The sequence below is a fragment of the Endocarpon pusillum genome (assembly GCF_000464535.1).
Source record: "Endocarpon pusillum Z07020 unplaced genomic scaffold scaffold344, whole genome shotgun sequence".
Classification (NCBI taxonomy): Eukaryota; Fungi; Ascomycota; class Eurotiomycetes; order Verrucariales; family Verrucariaceae; genus Endocarpon; species Endocarpon pusillum.
In genome coordinates, this window is record NW_006916325.1 from 45,929 (window position 1) to 62,127 (window position 16,199).

The following is a 16,199-nucleotide window of genomic DNA, read 5'->3' on the forward strand; positions in this document are numbered from 1 at the left end:
GAAATCGTCACCAGCTTCGGATCTTGGTCTAGTCCCACCTGACCTGGCCCGACATGTCAGCGCCTCCTCTAAGCCTTCAAGGCATCAGCTTTTAACATGAAGCTCAGCAAGCACCCGCGAAACAAGGAGTAGAACGACAGAAGCTATAGCCAGCCATGGCACTACCCAAATAACAACACTTTCAGCGCTTTTGCCAAAACACTTTTCTTCCATCCTGGCCGATATTCCCCTGGCTGAAGCGGCATTCCATGATTGGTGAGCATTTCATCTCTTCCTCTTCTTGCTTTTGTCAGAACTTACTTCAGCACTGGCTTGGCCGTGTGCGACAGCTCCGGCAGTTCGAGATCTATCCTCCTCGGCCAGTTCTTCAGCGGATTTCTTGACAACCACACCCATGTGACGTCCGTACCGTCCCTTCCTACCATTGCCTTCGTCCTCACTAATGCAGCCTTCGACTCCAATGCCGGCATCTTTACATCGCTGGCAGGGGCGCTGCCGGTCACATCCTTTCTTGCTTTTTCGGCACCGTTGGCATCGAGGCTTGGAAGACAAATCTTCTTCGTCAGCTGCGAGCTGATGTTGGAAGTTGAGCATCGAGGCGGAAGTTTTTCGCACAGGGCTGCCGGCCGGAGCAGTAGGGGCCTTCATCAGAACAGGATTCGCTGGAGACTTGGATGTTTTCGGCAAAGGATTTGGCCGACTCTTCGCAGTGGGTCCCGATCGGGCAATACTCGATTTCGGTCTGATACCCTGTGAGGAACCATCGAATATCTTCGTTTTGATCTTCTTGGCTTTTGGCGGACCGTCGCTGACATCAAACTCCTCGCTCTTGATAATTTTATCATGGTGATAGTCGTCATCTGCACCATCATCGGTGCTGTAAGTCCTTGCTCGACGTGGTTTGGGCAGGTCCATGTCATGGTCGCTATACTCATCACTGTCGCTAGTGGCACCGGTCGAGGACGCGACATCAGCTACTCCACTGAAAGCATCATCCAGAGTAGAAGCGGAGGTACGGCCGAGGGAGAAGTTGGAAGCATCACCGAGGGCGATCAATTGGCGAGCCACGTCTTCATCGGAAATGCAGCTTGCAATAGTAGGGTCCGGGGTAGGCAAGATCCCCTGACTAGTGTTTCCCGCTCTTGTGCGCGAAGCATTTTGTGCCCCGCCTCGATTACGAAGACGATGACCATGTTGAGGTGGTTTGGTCGATGGTGGCGGACGGCGATTGTCTTGCCGGGCTGCACGCCTTTCTTCGTTCGATCCCTGCGGGGATGGTAGGGCCTGAAAATTGTGATGGAAGAGCTTCTGCGAAGGCAAGGCGAATGGAGAAGGAGCAGCTTGGCCACCGATTCGACGTTGAGGAGATATAGACGACTGAGACGTCGTCAAAGGTACTTGGGGAGGCACGAAGAGAGGTAATTCCTGGTAACCGCGTCAGTGGAGTAGTGTTGGGAGAGATTCGGTAACATACAGAGCTGTCGAATTTTGGTCTGTTTCTTCGCCCATCTTGCAAAACGTTCTCGAGACTAATCTCTGCGCTTACAAATTGTTCGCTTCTTGCTTTTCGAGAACCAGTTATGGAGCTTTGCCCGCCATCACTGTCACTATACCCATTTATTACGTCGTCATTGTGGCTGCCATGTGTGCTCGAATTACGGCTCCGGAGCTCCGATCTAGAACCTCTTTTCTGCTGTGAGATGCTTCTGCCCCTGCCAGCATCGGGAGGCGACGCGCTCCTCTTCCGAGCAAGTCGAGACGTAGGACGAGAAGGCGCCTGAGTGTGGTCCAGGGTAGGGTGAGGTGGAGGCATTTGAAAGGGCTCACCTAAGCTCAGTCGTCGTTGTGGCTCTGGAAGGATTGCACCATATTGTTGTGGATATGGTGGTGCTGACGAAGGATATGGCTGGCCAGGGATGATGCGTACGTATATCACCATATCGTGCCTTACATTCTCGTAGCGTGCGATCAATGTGTTCCCATGTGTATCTTCAAAACTGACGCCGTGGCCTTCGTATATTCCGTACCAATTTTTCACGGTCGCAATGATTGAATCTGTTGTATCATGCGGATTGATCACCACGCGCATGGGGATTCTTGCTCTGGTCTTCGTTGTCTCGTCGAGCAGTAATTCGAAGGAGACCTTCTTTGGCGGGGTGGCCGTTGACTGCTTCAGCGTGGTTGGGCTGACTGGATTCATCACGTCCATTGTCTTCGGATAGATGGGCTTGTTGTTTGTGACAGAGCTCTGCAGGTTTGTTGGCTTTGGCTCGTCTTTCAGCTGCGCTCGATGGCTGCCGAAGCTGTTATGGTGGGCCTGGGAAGGTTGTAACGCAGGTTTGTTGAATTCTGATGATCTTGTCTGATAGGTCGAATCATCGGTCAGAAGACTCGAGACTTCCATCGATTGAAAGTGACAGGCTTGTTGATTCTGTGGTGATCTATGCACGACGGTGGGCGTTGGAAGGCGAAGGACTTTGAGACTGAGGAAAAGGAAAAGGGCTGTGTCGAAGAAGAGAGGGCTGGCAGCAAGAGGAAACCCGATCCTGACGATAGGCCGTAATTGACACTGTAGGAAAAATTAGCTATACTCTCCTATGGCGAATAATGCTTGAGATGGCTATTGGGAATTGAATATAGGCAATTATGGTATTGAACGACCTGGAGGTGTTCCGTGGTAACCCAGTACCTATGCGCAGGGTGGCTGAACGATGAGCAGAGTACGAGAAGATCTTACCGAATGGATTGAATGTTGATAAATCTTACGTCGCAGGAGGCTCACGACGTGCAAGAGCTTTGATCAATTCTAGAAGCGAGGTGCAAGATATAAGCGAGACCAATGCCCTGTATTGGCCAACGTCGTCAGTGCCAGAGTGTAATATCGAAGGAAAGCAGGGCTGTATTCGTAAAACAACGACTCGAGGATAGTGATGATGAATCGGCGATGCTCTTGAACCTCTGCACAAGCGGTCGGGGTCAAAAAGAGTGATGTTGAGGGTGCGCAGGTGTTGAGGAGAAAGCAAGGTGCAGTGCATGTCAGTGGATGTCAGTGGGCGGGAGGTTTCACCCAAGCCAAGGTGGTCAAGGGTCTGCGCTGACAAGAGCCATCGCGCTCCCACAGTGCTCCATCGTCAAGGCCACAAGCTGCTACATATAGTGATGTGGTAACTTCACTCTACGGTGCTATTAAAGCAATATATGTTCTATGCTTGAAATGTTAGGCAGAATATAGACTCCTCAGTCCTGTAAGAGTAGCCGGGCTCCTAGTTCTGACCCACAGGCATGCCGTATCAGAAAGGATGGAGAGCGCATATGACAAGAGAGTGCCTTCACCAGTCTGGAGCTCGCTTGACAGCGCGCGATCAAGCAGAATCTTGAAAAGTCAAGCTCGGTCAGATTGACCGAACAAATGTTGGCTGCATCCAAGCAGACCAGCCCCTCTTCTCCCCAACATTCAGCATGACCGAGATAGCTGGTGGCCGAAAAGCAGCAAGCGCAGTGGTATTTATACGCTGGTTTCCAACGGTTTGCGGACTAGCAAGCCAATTGGGGTCAATGAGGCCTTCCGTATGAGCGGAGGTATCTTTCCGTGCTCCAGAATTACACTCGCCAAATCGAGCCAATTATGAGTCCTGTTGGCAGTTCCGACATCATGGCTGGCGCAGGAAAAAGTCAGCCAGACACGACAGAGATGCCGCGGTCTAGGACATATATACGAGCCAGGATTGATGCCACCTGGGGTGGTACTCCGAGTCAGCCATCTGGCGCGAAGGCTCAAGGTTGTGTCATCGCAGATCGTCATACAGTTAGTGAATTCCGTAATCGTCCTTCGTAGTAAACGTAGCTTAACTTCGAATCAATTCCATACTCCTTTGAAGCAGATAACGCCTTCGCATAGTATTGCTGTTGCAAAGCTCGGACACACGCCGTCCATGATTGCCAATCATTTACATGTCCGCCCCCATTTGGCTTTTTGATTGGCAACAGCGGCACGTCTCGGTTTCACCAGGTCTGTGGGCGGCAGGCCGGCAAAATCGCAGGCAAGACTTTCCATCCGGTAGTTAAAGGCCGTACCGTGGATTTCGAGACCGAGATACCTGCGATAAAGTATTTTGTGAACCAGTATTCGATCCCTGCAGCTACAAGCTTCACTAAAGCATGAAACGCTCAACACGAGCGCTTTACGATGTTGGCAAGGGCCTTTTGCGCAGATATTCCTTTTTTGGGCGCAAATCACAACAGTCCACCAGGCTTCTAATATTAGGTTGGAATCGATGTCAACTGGCTTTCCGAAGGAATGACCTGTTTGGTCATGCGCTTGCATATGCAACACTCCAAGGAGTAAGAACCTGTCCAGCATAGGGAGATTCACATACGGCCTTTTTCCCCCAGCATGTCAAGGCCAACTTGATGATGCTGAGCAACCTTTTCCACGATGGGATAGGGGAAAGGTTCCAGAAGACCTGTGTACTGATGCACCAGCTTTATTTCTCGGAAAGATTCAACTTCTTTAGAAGGTCCACTCCATGTGCTTCACACGAGGTCAACAAAAATCTTTTCCAGGTTGTAATCAGTGCTATATCTCACACTCAGCGGCTTTGTGTTTGTAGTACGAAGATCACTTTCCTCGAATGCCGGATTGTGCTCATCAAGGCTGGAAAAGCGACCCTCTGAGTAGCGAGAAACGAGTGTCAGCATACCAGGTATGCACAATGTCAAGCATTGGAGAACTTCTGGTCTCTTGGCTTGAGACCAGGTGGTTGCTACGCGGAGGCATATCAAGGTCATCTCACTCAGAGGAAAAGCGAATAGATCAGGTGATCGCGCGGTTTTAGCGTGTATAATCTGAAGAAGGAGCAGTGTGCTGTTATGTAGCGAATGAGGCGGCTTCAAAGACAGCAAGACTTTATTCAAGCTCAAAGACACGTAGTGTTCATTTTTGAGCCAGGAAGGAGATTGTTTTGGTTGAATATGCACATTATTGTCCATTCTGGAGAGTTCGGGGAGACGTGTAAAGGGCCGCCATGCCAATGACGTTAGTGCCAAGCAGCGCCAAAGAAGCTTAGTGATGGTTGCTTTGCAAAAATGCTAGCTCGACTAATTCCACTAGCGCCGAACTTTCTGTGTTTACCTTGGTGAAAGTGCTGTCAAAACAAGGTGAACAACTCCAAATTTACAATTTACAATGCACAGCTTTACTCTTTGCATACCACAATTCTAAAGACCCGCAATTCCAGCTTGACGGGTTTTCGTCTTCGGCCTTTGGTTGGAGCCTCTCAGAAGCTACCGTGTTTGCTGGATTCCTGCCCCCAGCTGCCATCTCAGCAGCTTATGCCAGGCACTGTCAAGTACCTTGGAGTTCGACGACAGATAATAACAACCACAACAACAACACGTTCACTCACAGACTCTAATCCATAACGACTATGGATGCTAAGGTATGCATGTCTCTAACATTCTTTGGCAAAGATATCACCACATTTTTCCAAGCGGTTGAATGATGGCGCGTCCAACGCGTCACTTACCCCTTAACCCTTACCATCAAGCTTAGCGACCAGAGATGTTGAGATGATATACTGACAATACCTATGATATAGCCACAACGCCCTGTGCGTATCCTACGCGTTCGACCAGACGAAAATGCTCTGCCTACCTTACCTGGAGGGAAGACAATTCATCAACGAAACAAATCTAGCCCAGCACTCTCATCAGCCCTTGGTGCAGCTGGCTTGAAAGCACCAGCTAAGAGAACTGCATTCGGAGACGTCAGCAATACCAACAACGGTGTGCGACCCACAAAGGACGACGGTGCAATTCAGTTGAAGCAAGCAGTACAGGTCAATGAGAAACCAGTATCATTGGTTGCGGACAAGAAAACAACGACGTTTCTCAAACAAGCGTCTCGGCCTTACTCAGTTGCCAATCTTAGAGGTCTACTCGCTGGTGGTAGCGGTAATACAAGCACTGAAGTAGTAACAAAGCCTACGCCAACTGAGACCGACACGTCCGCAAATTACCGCAAACAACCAACTAAACGATCTACAACCACCATCTTCAAGGATGTGACACTTAGCGCTGTTGAGGAGCCTGCTTCCAAATCGAGGACAGAGATTGAATCTGCTGCGACTTCTATTTCCCTCACCAAGCCGTCACTTCCATTAGATGTCTCTTTCATCACAAACGGAACAGATGTTCAACAGCCGGAAGCTATTCTTGCTTCAGACGCGAGCCTCGACCGCGCAGAGAAGTCTTGGACTGAACCAAACACAGAGTCAAATGAAGTAGAGGATTTGGCAGCATTGAGATCCGATGGCATCTACATTGATGACAATGGCAACGTACAGATATATCAAGAGGTACAGCTAGAGGCAGATGACCGGAACCAACCCACTTACCCTCTATCAAAGCCGGCTTCCACAGGCCAAACAAAATTAGAAGTCTATCCTGCATCTACTACTGAAGTTCACGCGTCGAGTGTCCCAGTCGCAGACAGTGTGCAGAGCCAACTGGCACAACGTGCTGAGCCCGAAGAGTACTGGGAGGAAGACGATGAGAACTACGACGAGGAAGGCTACGTTACTGCTCGCTCGTTTCGATCTCGAGGAGAGAACACGACCGGAGGAGCAACAACAGTACTCTTTCCACTAGTCAACCAGAAGATCAAGAAGGAGATCGAAGCTGCGAAGCAGTTAGTAGAGGCCGAGAGGACCCCGGAAGAGATCGAGGACGAGTGCTTCGATACCAGCATGGTGGCAGAGTATGGTGATGAGATCTTTGAGTATATGAAGGATCTCGAGGTTCGTAGCAACAGTCCTGGCTGCTGAAGCTAGATATTGACAATATCTCACAGGTCAAGATGCTGCCAAATCCACATTACATGGACAACCAGGCAGAGATCAAGTGGTCGATGCGGACAGTCCTCATGGATTGGGTGATCCAAGTTCATCATCGGTTCAACCTCCTGCCGGAAACCTTGTTTCTCACAGTCAACTACATCGACCGCTTCCTTTCGTGTAAGATCGTTTCCCTTGGAAAGCTGCAGTTAGTGGGAGCAACTGCCATCTTCATTGCTGCCAAGTATGAAGAGATCAATTGTCCTTCAGTGCAAGAGATCGTCTACATGGTCGATGGTGGATATACGATTGACGAGATTCTCAAGGCGGAGAGATTCATGCTTACTATGCTTCAATTCGAACTCGGCTGGCCAGGGCCGATGAGTTTCCTTCGCAGAATCAGCAAGGCAGATGACTACGACCTTGAGACGAGGACGCTAGCGAAGTACTTCTTGGAGGTGACAGTCATGGACGAACAATTCCTTGGAAGCCCACCAAGTTTCACTGCGGCGGCGGCGCATTGCCTTGCTCGATTGATGCTCAGAAAGGGCCGATGGGTAAGTCGTTTCCCTTAGCATTCGTCTTTTCCATAGTGGCTCACATAGGCTCAGACACCTCAGCATGTGTGCTACTCCGACTATACGTACACCCAGCTCCTTCGCCTTTTGCCACGAATTGTGGAATGTTGTGAGCAACCTCGCAAGCATCATGCACAGGTCTTCCAAAAGTACTCTGACAAGCGATACAAACGGGCTTCCATCTTCGTTGAAGGCGAGATGGCCCGGGGATTCATGCTTCCTGCCTCAACCAAGGATTCCGGATTGCCTTACACTCCTCAATTCTTCGATCCATCAGCATGGCGCCATCTGTGAACTTAACAAGCACCTAGCACAAAATAAGTATGGCCGTTGATTCCCATACCCGCCTTGTGAGCAACTCAAACTTCTTCGTGGCTGGCTTGGATTTGGTCATCTCTGGCCATAACAGTCACCCACACCACAGCACTTCCACCCATCAATCCCACGAAAGCATTCACGAACACAACACATGACTTTACGAAGCACCTTTTATTCCCCCTGTTGCAATATCATCTTTCATGCCCTCGGTCCTGCACATAAAGCTTCGCCGGCGACACATGTTGTCGGTTGAACTTCAGACCTTATGGCAAGCGGCGTTATCGGTCGGACATGTTTTCTCAGCGAGCAAGGGTGGCAGCTCGGTCCTCTCTCGGCGTTCAAAGGGTGGGAAAGAGAGTCAGGGTCACTGACCATGAATTGGGTGCATTGGGCGATGAGAGGCAGTCAGACAAAGTCGACAGATGATGCTCTATGGATAGCTAGCTCATTCAAAGGATGAGACCGAAACCGCGACTAAGCCTACTAGATCAACCCATAATGAATTCATTATTGCATATTGCAAACAAAGTTCTAATGTTTATTAGTAACAGCGATGATGAAAGCGGTTTGGTTTCCGGATGCCGCAACTAGTGACTTGAGGCGCGACTTGAGGCGCAATTCGAGGCGCAATTTGCCGTGCTAGAGAATTGGCTCCCGTAACCAATCGTAGGTCATATCACCAAAGTTTACGTACCAAGGTGCTATTGGCTGACATTCTCCTTTCTCCTTCACTGTCCCCTGGCTCCGCCCCTTTCCCTAGCCGCGCTGACAGTCTGACCAAAGACCTGGATGGCTATGCTTCACTGCCGCCCAGCCCCAATACATTTATAACTATGGTTATGGTGTGAAACAGAAGCGGTCATGTTATTTACTGTCAGGAAGACCTGGAATTAGCCATCATTAAAGCTTCGTCATACGCTGTATCTTCCAATGAACCTGCCACCACTCCTTCATTCACTACCACAACATTCACTACCACAAATTGCAAATTGCAGTAGTACCTTCAAGTTATTTGCCTTGCATAATGTGTAACAGCTTTCTCCACAGACTCCTACATTAGCAGAAAACTTCTACTTTCCACTATCATTCCACATCCATTACTGGCCTCTTTCAACAATCGTTTCACCACCATAGGAACAGCTATCAGCTATTAGCTATCAGCTATCAGCTAATATGTCATTTCTCAAAGCATTCGTGAGGTTGCTTATTGCAGCTTCTTTCTCGCTCGCAACCGCACAGAATGGCAGTTATCCCTCCAACACAGTTCAGATCGTCAAAGGTGTTGACCTTCAGCTTCCACCCACTGCTTTTGGTGGTGGGATCGAAGGTGCTGCTGTCAATGCCCAGGGCGACGTCTTCGCTGTAGATTACCGTGCGGCAGGCGCAGGGCCAAACAAGGCCTTCGGATTCTTCAGCGAGACCGAAGGGGGCACTGAGAGCGTTCTCAACCTGGCAGCCAACCCGATCTTCAACGCCTCGACAGAAGGTGTAGCTAATCCACCTTTGATCAACGGAGCGAGATTTCTCAAAGATGGTCGAATTCTAATCGCGGATGCTAACAACAGCCGTGTGCTTTCGGTCAAAGACGCACGCTCCTCCACCTTCTGCACAGATGCGGCGATGCTGCAACCGAACGATCTCGCCCTGTCCGTCAATATCCCCGAAATGATCTATCTCTCTGGACAAAACTTCACAGAGACCACAATTGCCGGGCAGCATGGCGCCCTCTGGACCTGTGCTGGCAGCACCGCCATGCAATTTCCCCCAGCCCTTCTCGCCCAGGCGGACGTACATCGTACCAACGGCATTGAGACATCCCCCTGCGGAAGACACCTCTACCTTTCCTCCGCCACAAACGTCGCCGGTAACGTAACAGCCAACCGTATTTACCGCTTCAACATTCATACACCTACCGGTATTCTTATAAGCCAGACACCATCTGTGTTCTACGAGTTTACTGGTGCCGATGCCGCAATCGATATCGATGGTATGCGTGCTGACGTCCGCGGCAACCTATACGTCACACGTAATGGTGATGGTAAGATCGTCAAACTTTCTCCGGAGGGTCAACTGTTGATGACCATCAACTTACCTGGCATGGGAGGACCGAGTAATCTCGAATTCGGCGGTGCAGAGGGCAAGACATTATTCGCAGTCGGGTCATGTAAGGCGAATGCCACTATCGGCTGCGCTGCCAAATTTGAAGGCGAAACGGTCGGAAAGGCATTCAGGCTCCTCCAATAGTTGTTGCAAATAAGCGGCAAGGACATACCACTGGGGTTCTTTCTTTTGTTGTAGATTAGAGTAAACAGTCATCAGTTGCCTCAAACTCACGGCAAATAAATTCCTGCATCACAACTTTCCGTGTTGAAGGCTGTGGTCATGCTATGCTGACATTGCTTTTGTTTCATGATGATTTTGGTTGTCGTTACCGCCGACATATTCCGTACTACCTGGGTTAAAAATTCTATCACTACAAATACCTTGTAATGATCAATTCCTCTGCCGAAGCCAAACGCAATTTGTGGCATTGTCGAAAGCTCAATCACCTTTGGCTGCGCGTTTCACCCTGGATCCATCCTCACCGAGCCCCAAACCGGCGCAAAAAGCCAACCGCAGACTTCCAGGTCCATACAACATTACGAAATTAACCCACTCCTCCATCCTCCATCTGCTCGGGTTGACAAACACCTCCCAGCCCAAGATTCGATATTGTGATGCCAAATGCACGCAATCGCATAAGAACATGCCAAACAGGATGGATTTCCAGACTCGCACATCCTCCCCAGCAACGCGTAGCACCACCGCCTGGCACCAGGCGAACAACAGCAGCAGGGCGCCCACCTGGTCGTAGATGGGCTGCTCGAGCGGATTGTACGTCGTGGACGTGGCGCTCGGGGAGAACACTTGGAGATAGGACACCGGAGTAAGGACGACTTTGAGTGCGCCGGCGAAGGCGGCAAAGGGTTCGAAGTACAGGAAAAGGAAGCGATATGGGAAGAATGGTATCTGGTGATTTATCCGACGCATTTCTGCTGGCTGGGTGGTAAACTACTTGTCCAGGTAGGTTGTAGGGAGTCCACCATGTCAAATGCTGCAACTTGAAGGACTCAAAGGAGATACCAGTCCTCTTGGCGCTGCTCATGCCAAGACGAATCAGTCATCGACATCCTAACGAGTACTAGTGACTCGTATTGCTTTTTGCAACAATTGATTTCTTTTGATCTAAGTCGATGTCCACGGACTCCAGCGTACTGGAACTGAAGGACTTTAACGACGACAGAATCACTCTTGATGCTGTTCTTAGAAGAGCACGACATGCTCCAGCGACTAACGTACGGGGAAAAGAGGCGCAAATGTTGCACCCATCTGCTGGATCGTAACACTGAGATCGAAACACTGAGATCGAGGCTGTTTTATTTTGTCGCCTCGCCCCTTGAGATCAAGGGATTCATGGGTGCTTCAGCATGTGCGTGTCCGTTCACGCCAAAAGCGGAAACCGTCCAGACAAAGCAGTGATTTCCAGGATTCTCAGATTTCCAATGCCATAAAGTAGGCGAGGAGTCTTCCGCCAGCAATGTGGAGGAGAAGCTACCGGGTGAAGCCGCCACCTACATTTGGATTTAAGACAAGGAAAGCCCAAAGGTACTTAAACCCAATATTTGTCGCTAAAACTCTTTCCATTTTCCCCTACGTCCCACTCCGCTCTCCTGTCTGCCAATGGCGGAAAACGCACAGGTAAATGGGCTCAATTCTACCGTCCCAAGGGGTCCTGTTTCCTAAAGGCCATGCCTCTATAATCTCCTCCTGCTCACTGCTTACAGCTCACCACTCACCGCTCGCCTAACTGCTGCGCTCTTGAACCCTCTCAACCAAAAGTTATCAGCAACTACTACCAGCTCCCAGTGTATCCATCAAATCAAATAAACCAAATCATGACCCTCATTTGATTTGTTTATCTAATCCCAGAGGTCGATTTGATTTGATTTGAGTTGTTTGTCAAATAGAGTCATGTTAGGAGGAGTGTTAAAGATTTTCATGGCACAAAAAGAGTCTGTCAAGACTTTATCTTTTCAACAAATTGAATAACCCTGAATATTTCAAAATAAAAGACTTTTCTGCCAAGACTTCTATTTGACTACTAATACTAAGTAATTTATCAAATTTCAAAGTCTGTTATACGTATCAAGCACGTACCCTACGCACGGTATGAGGACCAGGAGGACTCTGGTGGATTCTGCATCATTCTACACAGAAGACTCGTTGGACTGCGCATCAAAGGACTCAAGAGGATATCCTACTACTTATATCCTTCTTCTTGTACATAGATTCTAGCTCTCTGTGCTCAATAAGTCAATCCATCGACCCCTTACAGTTCTATTGCCTGTTAGGATCCCAGGGGAGTGCAAGGGCAATAGAACAGCAGGGTGTCAGTGGAATGACTTATTGAGCGCAAAGAACTAGAACCTATTTAGAGAGAAGAGAGATCTAAATACCAAGAGGCCTTTATGCCATAGAAGAACGTAGAACCTTCTCAGCAGCTGCCAGACAAGGAAGCTACCAAACAAGAGAATGATCCACCAGAGTCCTCCTGGCCCTGATACCGTACGCAGGGCTCGGCGGTCATAACATTGCCCTGGCACTCCCCTGAGATCCTAACAAAGTTTTGATTTGATTTGAAGAAAGCACGGACTTGGTTTATTTGTCAAGCAATTGATTTGGTTTATTTGACTGAATTTGATTCAAATGGCCACACTGCCAGCTCCTCCAAACACACAAAGGCATACCTGACGTTCACACTCGTCACAAGACAGCTTTGAATTCTCCACTCATTCCTCACTCTGGGACCAACTTCAACAGTTTCTTTGTCAAACATCTCTAATGTTTTCCTTTCTCAACCTCCCCACTTCTTCTTCTTCTGCTGCCATTGTAATGCAGTTTGACGATATTCATCAGCAGCAGCAGCAGATATCATATCAGCCCTTGCTAAAATTCTATCCACAATCTCAACGTGACCTCCTTTGACTGCTGCTTATAATGCAGTTTGACCATAATCACTAACAGCATCCACATCAGCCTTTGCTGCTAACAGTTTATCCACAATCTCAACATGGCCTCTTTGAGCTGCTATTTGTAATGCAGTTTGACCATACTCACCAACAGCATCCACATCAGCGTTTGCTGCTAACAGCTTATCCACAATCTCAATATAACCTTTAGAAGCTGCTGCTTGTAATGCAGTTTGACTATACTCACCAACAGCATTCACACCAGCCTTTGCTGCCAACAGTTTATCCACAATCTCAACATGGCCTCTTTGAGCTGCTATTTGTAATGCAGTTTGACCATACTCACCAACAGCATTCACATCAGCCTTTGTTGCCAACAATTTATCCACAATCTCAACATGATCTGCCTGAGCTGCTGTTTGTAATGCATTTCGACCATGCTTACCAACAGCATTCACATCAGCCTTTGCTGCTAACAGTTTATCCACAATCTTGAAATGACCTGCTTCACATGCTCCCTGAAGCACTGCAGCGAGTTCCGAGGAAGAGAAGTGCTCATAAAGCGTCAGGTTGCCTTTCATAGACATGTACCTTATGAAATACATTCTTTCTTCCACTGGAAACTTTCTGTCACTGCTCTGAATGAGGCGCAATAAAGCGCTATGATTTTCATCACAGATCCATTTTCCAACTTCGAGATCGCGACTGATGAACTGCTCATGAGTCCATGGGGTTTGGCCAAGGCTCTGCTCATCCAGCAACATTTGTGTCCATAGGCTCCAAGTCTTGGATTTACCGTGCTCGAAGTTGGTAGTGTGCAAAAGCCAGTTTTCTGATGCGTAATCAAGAAACGGATGCTCCAGCTGAAGCTTTCCCGGTAAGTTTTCGTTGTTGCCTTCACCATAGCAAGCTAATTTCTGCGCTACATCGACCTTAGTTGTCTTTTGACGACGTCTTGAAACAACTGACTGGAACAAGGATGTTGCAACTGTTGATTCCGCTCGATACCCTAGAGCTGTTTCAAGAATCGCGCTGGGTGTGATGGGAGCCTGGAATTTAGGCCGTCGGATGAGCTTTGTTTTGAAGTCGTTGAAATTGAGGTAAGTGACACAGCTCTCGCCCACTTCGAGGTCGGCGTCTTGTAGTTGGAAGTGGAACTCGCTTAGTCGTTTCTCCAAGGGTTTTTCCAGAAGATATTGCTGGACGGTATGGTGTGCGAACTGGACAACCTCATCCTCTTCGTCTACTACGATCAGGTTCTCGCACCATGCTGGCACGCGGCTCATGCCGTTCAACAGTCGCTCAGGCTTGGAATAAGGCTGGCAGGGCTCAATGGCAATGGCCTCACGAAGCTCGCCAAGAGACAGCGGTCGTTTTGCCGCAGCAACCCATCGGAAGACTTGTTTCACAGTCTTTGCGTCTCCTTTAGCGAGGATCCTAGACAATGCACGGTTAAAGGTCTCTGTTAGATCTTTAGGGAGGTTTCTTAGCGCTTGACGGATATCCTCGTCGCTATGTTGAGAGCAGATGTCGTCAATCTGGAAGGCTACCCAGAGGAACCTAGGGGAGTTAGCTTACACTGAAAGACCTTTGGATAAATGCTTGCTGACATTCCCTCTGCGCCTTGAATCAGCGCATCTTGAATCTCCTTAAGTAATTGGCGGTCTCCTATCACTAGATCCCCTCCACTAAACCTTGCATCTAGAGTTTCTCTAGTGTAAGTAGAAATATCAGACAGAGCCTCAGAAGAGCCCATCGATAGATGTTGCAGGGATGGAAACTGTTTCCTGATGTCCCTACCTATACTATCTCGGCTCGCAAGAAATAGCTTTACCTTCGAATGGCTTAATGCGATCACGGACTGAAGAACATCGAGAACAAGGTCGCGTTCGCTCTTCTCGCATTCATCCAATGCGTCGACGACTATGTAGTAGACTTGAGATAAGGCGACCTTTTTCTGCAGAAGGCTCTGGAGTTCGTCGATACCAGATAACACGCTCTGCGAAATGTCTTCTAAGGAGACCTCAATGTCTCTAGGGAGATTCGTAGCATCCAACGACTGTCGGATGATAGATCTAAGGATCACCTCTGCCTTCAGGGATATAGCTTCATCATATCGGCAGAAGAAGAATCCGATACACACATCAATGCCATTTCTGTGAAGAAACAAATGGTTGATGACGTTTGCTCTGCGGCTCGACGGTCAGTCATTGTTTGTATTCCCTCGTTATGGAAAAACTAACGTGAGTATCGTTTTCCCAGATCCGACTGGAAATAATCGTTAGTTCTACTCGAGCAAGACGCGGTTTGTGCTCACGCTTTCCAGAACACCAGAACACGGATGATCCAGGCTCGTTCATCCATCGGTTGAACTCCTGGGACTGTGTAAGCCATTGAGCTGTGTTACCATGCCGCCTCTTGCGAGCTTGCTTGAACGGCGCGATATGGTTGTAGCTAGTCAGCGAGTTGAGCAGCCGCTGTGTTCGTTTCCCTACAGTACCTTCGTAAATACGGTATTAATGAACTTTCAGCTAATGCTTACTAGCGTTCCGTTCATCCCTCTGTATCCTCCATTTTCTAGATTCCTCGTTTTCTTTGCCGGATTTAGTAATGAATGACTGCCACAATTTTCTTCCTTCGGATGCAGCTTCTCGTTCTCTGAGCTGGAGCTGTTGTTCTTGGCAATCAGCCTGCGCTTTGGCGAGCGAGACTTCCTCCTCTACGTTTTTGCTGCATCTCTTGACCTCAGCTACAAACGGTTCAAACTCCGATTGAAACGAACGCCATAATGCATTGAAGGCTTGTGATGGCCCTATATTCACGAATTAATAAGCTTTGGACTTTGGAATGAGCGTCGGTCATGAAGGTTGAACTTGCATGGTCTTTGTATCACCTGCAATGATTGCCTGCAACAACGAATGATCGATGCATGAAAATCGCAGAGCGCAGCTTGTAGCCGAGTCGAGTGTGGATATAGAATTTGATACTCAGAAAACCGTGGGCAGAGCTTGTTGAAGTTCATGAATAAGGTGGAAAGCTTGCTGAAGTAGGAGGTGAAGTTGCATGCAATCTGGGCATGTTGTTAGTCGTATGATAGAGGAATTCAAGGGAGAATGTAGCAGGATTATGCGGAGAGATTTTACAAGCATAGTAAGCTTCACACTTCCCCACACCAGGGCTGCGATGTTTGGACGCGACGAAACAAATGTGTCAATAATCGTCGAAAATTGCTGGACTGACTCAAGAATCGTATACAAGCGAGTTGCAACACCACTAGCCCGTCTTTGCGCATTCTTCTCGTCCAGTTGGGCGACAAAGGTGATGACTGCAGCGGTATCAGGGACAGCATTGATCGCTTGGAGCTGATTGCTTTGGTCTGGGCTAAGGACACCTTGAAACTCTCGGATCGCGTCTTGGAGTGATCTATCAATACTGATAGACATGTTGTGGGCGTAAGAAAA

General features: G+C 48.7%; 5 protein-coding genes across 5 annotated transcripts; 2 read left to right on the forward strand and 3 right to left on the reverse strand.

Annotated features, from left to right (window-relative positions):
- Positions 1-264: 264 nt before the first annotated feature.
- On the reverse strand, positions 265-2,404 carry EPUS_00470 (uncharacterized protein; the record flags this gene model as incomplete). Its single annotated transcript, XM_007804499.1, has 2 exons — positions 265-1,425; positions 1,475-2,404. The coding sequence occupies 2 exons, from the start codon at positions 2,402-2,404 to the stop codon at positions 265-267; spliced, it is 2,091 nt and encodes a 696-aa protein (XP_007802690.1).
- Positions 2,405-5,426: 3,022 nt separating this feature from the next.
- EPUS_00471 (uncharacterized protein) lies at positions 5,427-7,705 on the forward strand (the record flags this gene model as incomplete). Its single annotated transcript, XM_007804500.1, has 4 exons — positions 5,427-5,438; positions 5,598-6,797; positions 6,851-7,390; positions 7,445-7,705. The coding sequence occupies 4 exons, from the start codon at positions 5,427-5,429 to the stop codon at positions 7,703-7,705; spliced, it is 2,013 nt and encodes a 670-aa protein (XP_007802691.1).
- Positions 7,706-8,902: 1,197 nt separating this feature from the next.
- On the forward strand, positions 8,903-9,973 carry EPUS_00472 (uncharacterized protein; the record flags this gene model as incomplete). Its single annotated transcript, XM_007804501.1, has 1 exon — positions 8,903-9,973. The coding sequence occupies one exon, from the start codon at positions 8,903-8,905 to the stop codon at positions 9,971-9,973; it is 1,071 nt and encodes a 356-aa protein (XP_007802692.1).
- A 297-nt stretch (positions 9,974-10,270) lies between these two features.
- Positions 10,271-10,759, reverse strand: EPUS_00473 (uncharacterized protein; the record flags this gene model as incomplete). Its single annotated transcript, XM_007804502.1, has 1 exon — positions 10,271-10,759. One exon carries the CDS (start codon positions 10,757-10,759, stop codon positions 10,271-10,273), a length of 489 nt encoding a protein of 162 aa, XP_007802693.1.
- A 2,002-nt stretch (positions 10,760-12,761) lies between these two features.
- EPUS_00474 (uncharacterized protein) lies at positions 12,762-16,181 on the reverse strand (the record flags this gene model as incomplete). Its single annotated transcript, XM_007804503.1, has 5 exons — positions 12,762-14,298; positions 14,349-14,927; positions 14,982-15,006; positions 15,056-15,192; positions 15,979-16,181. The coding sequence occupies 5 exons, from the start codon at positions 16,179-16,181 to the stop codon at positions 12,762-12,764; spliced, it is 2,481 nt and encodes an 826-aa protein (XP_007802694.1).
- Between the last annotated feature and the right edge of the window lie 18 nt (positions 16,182-16,199).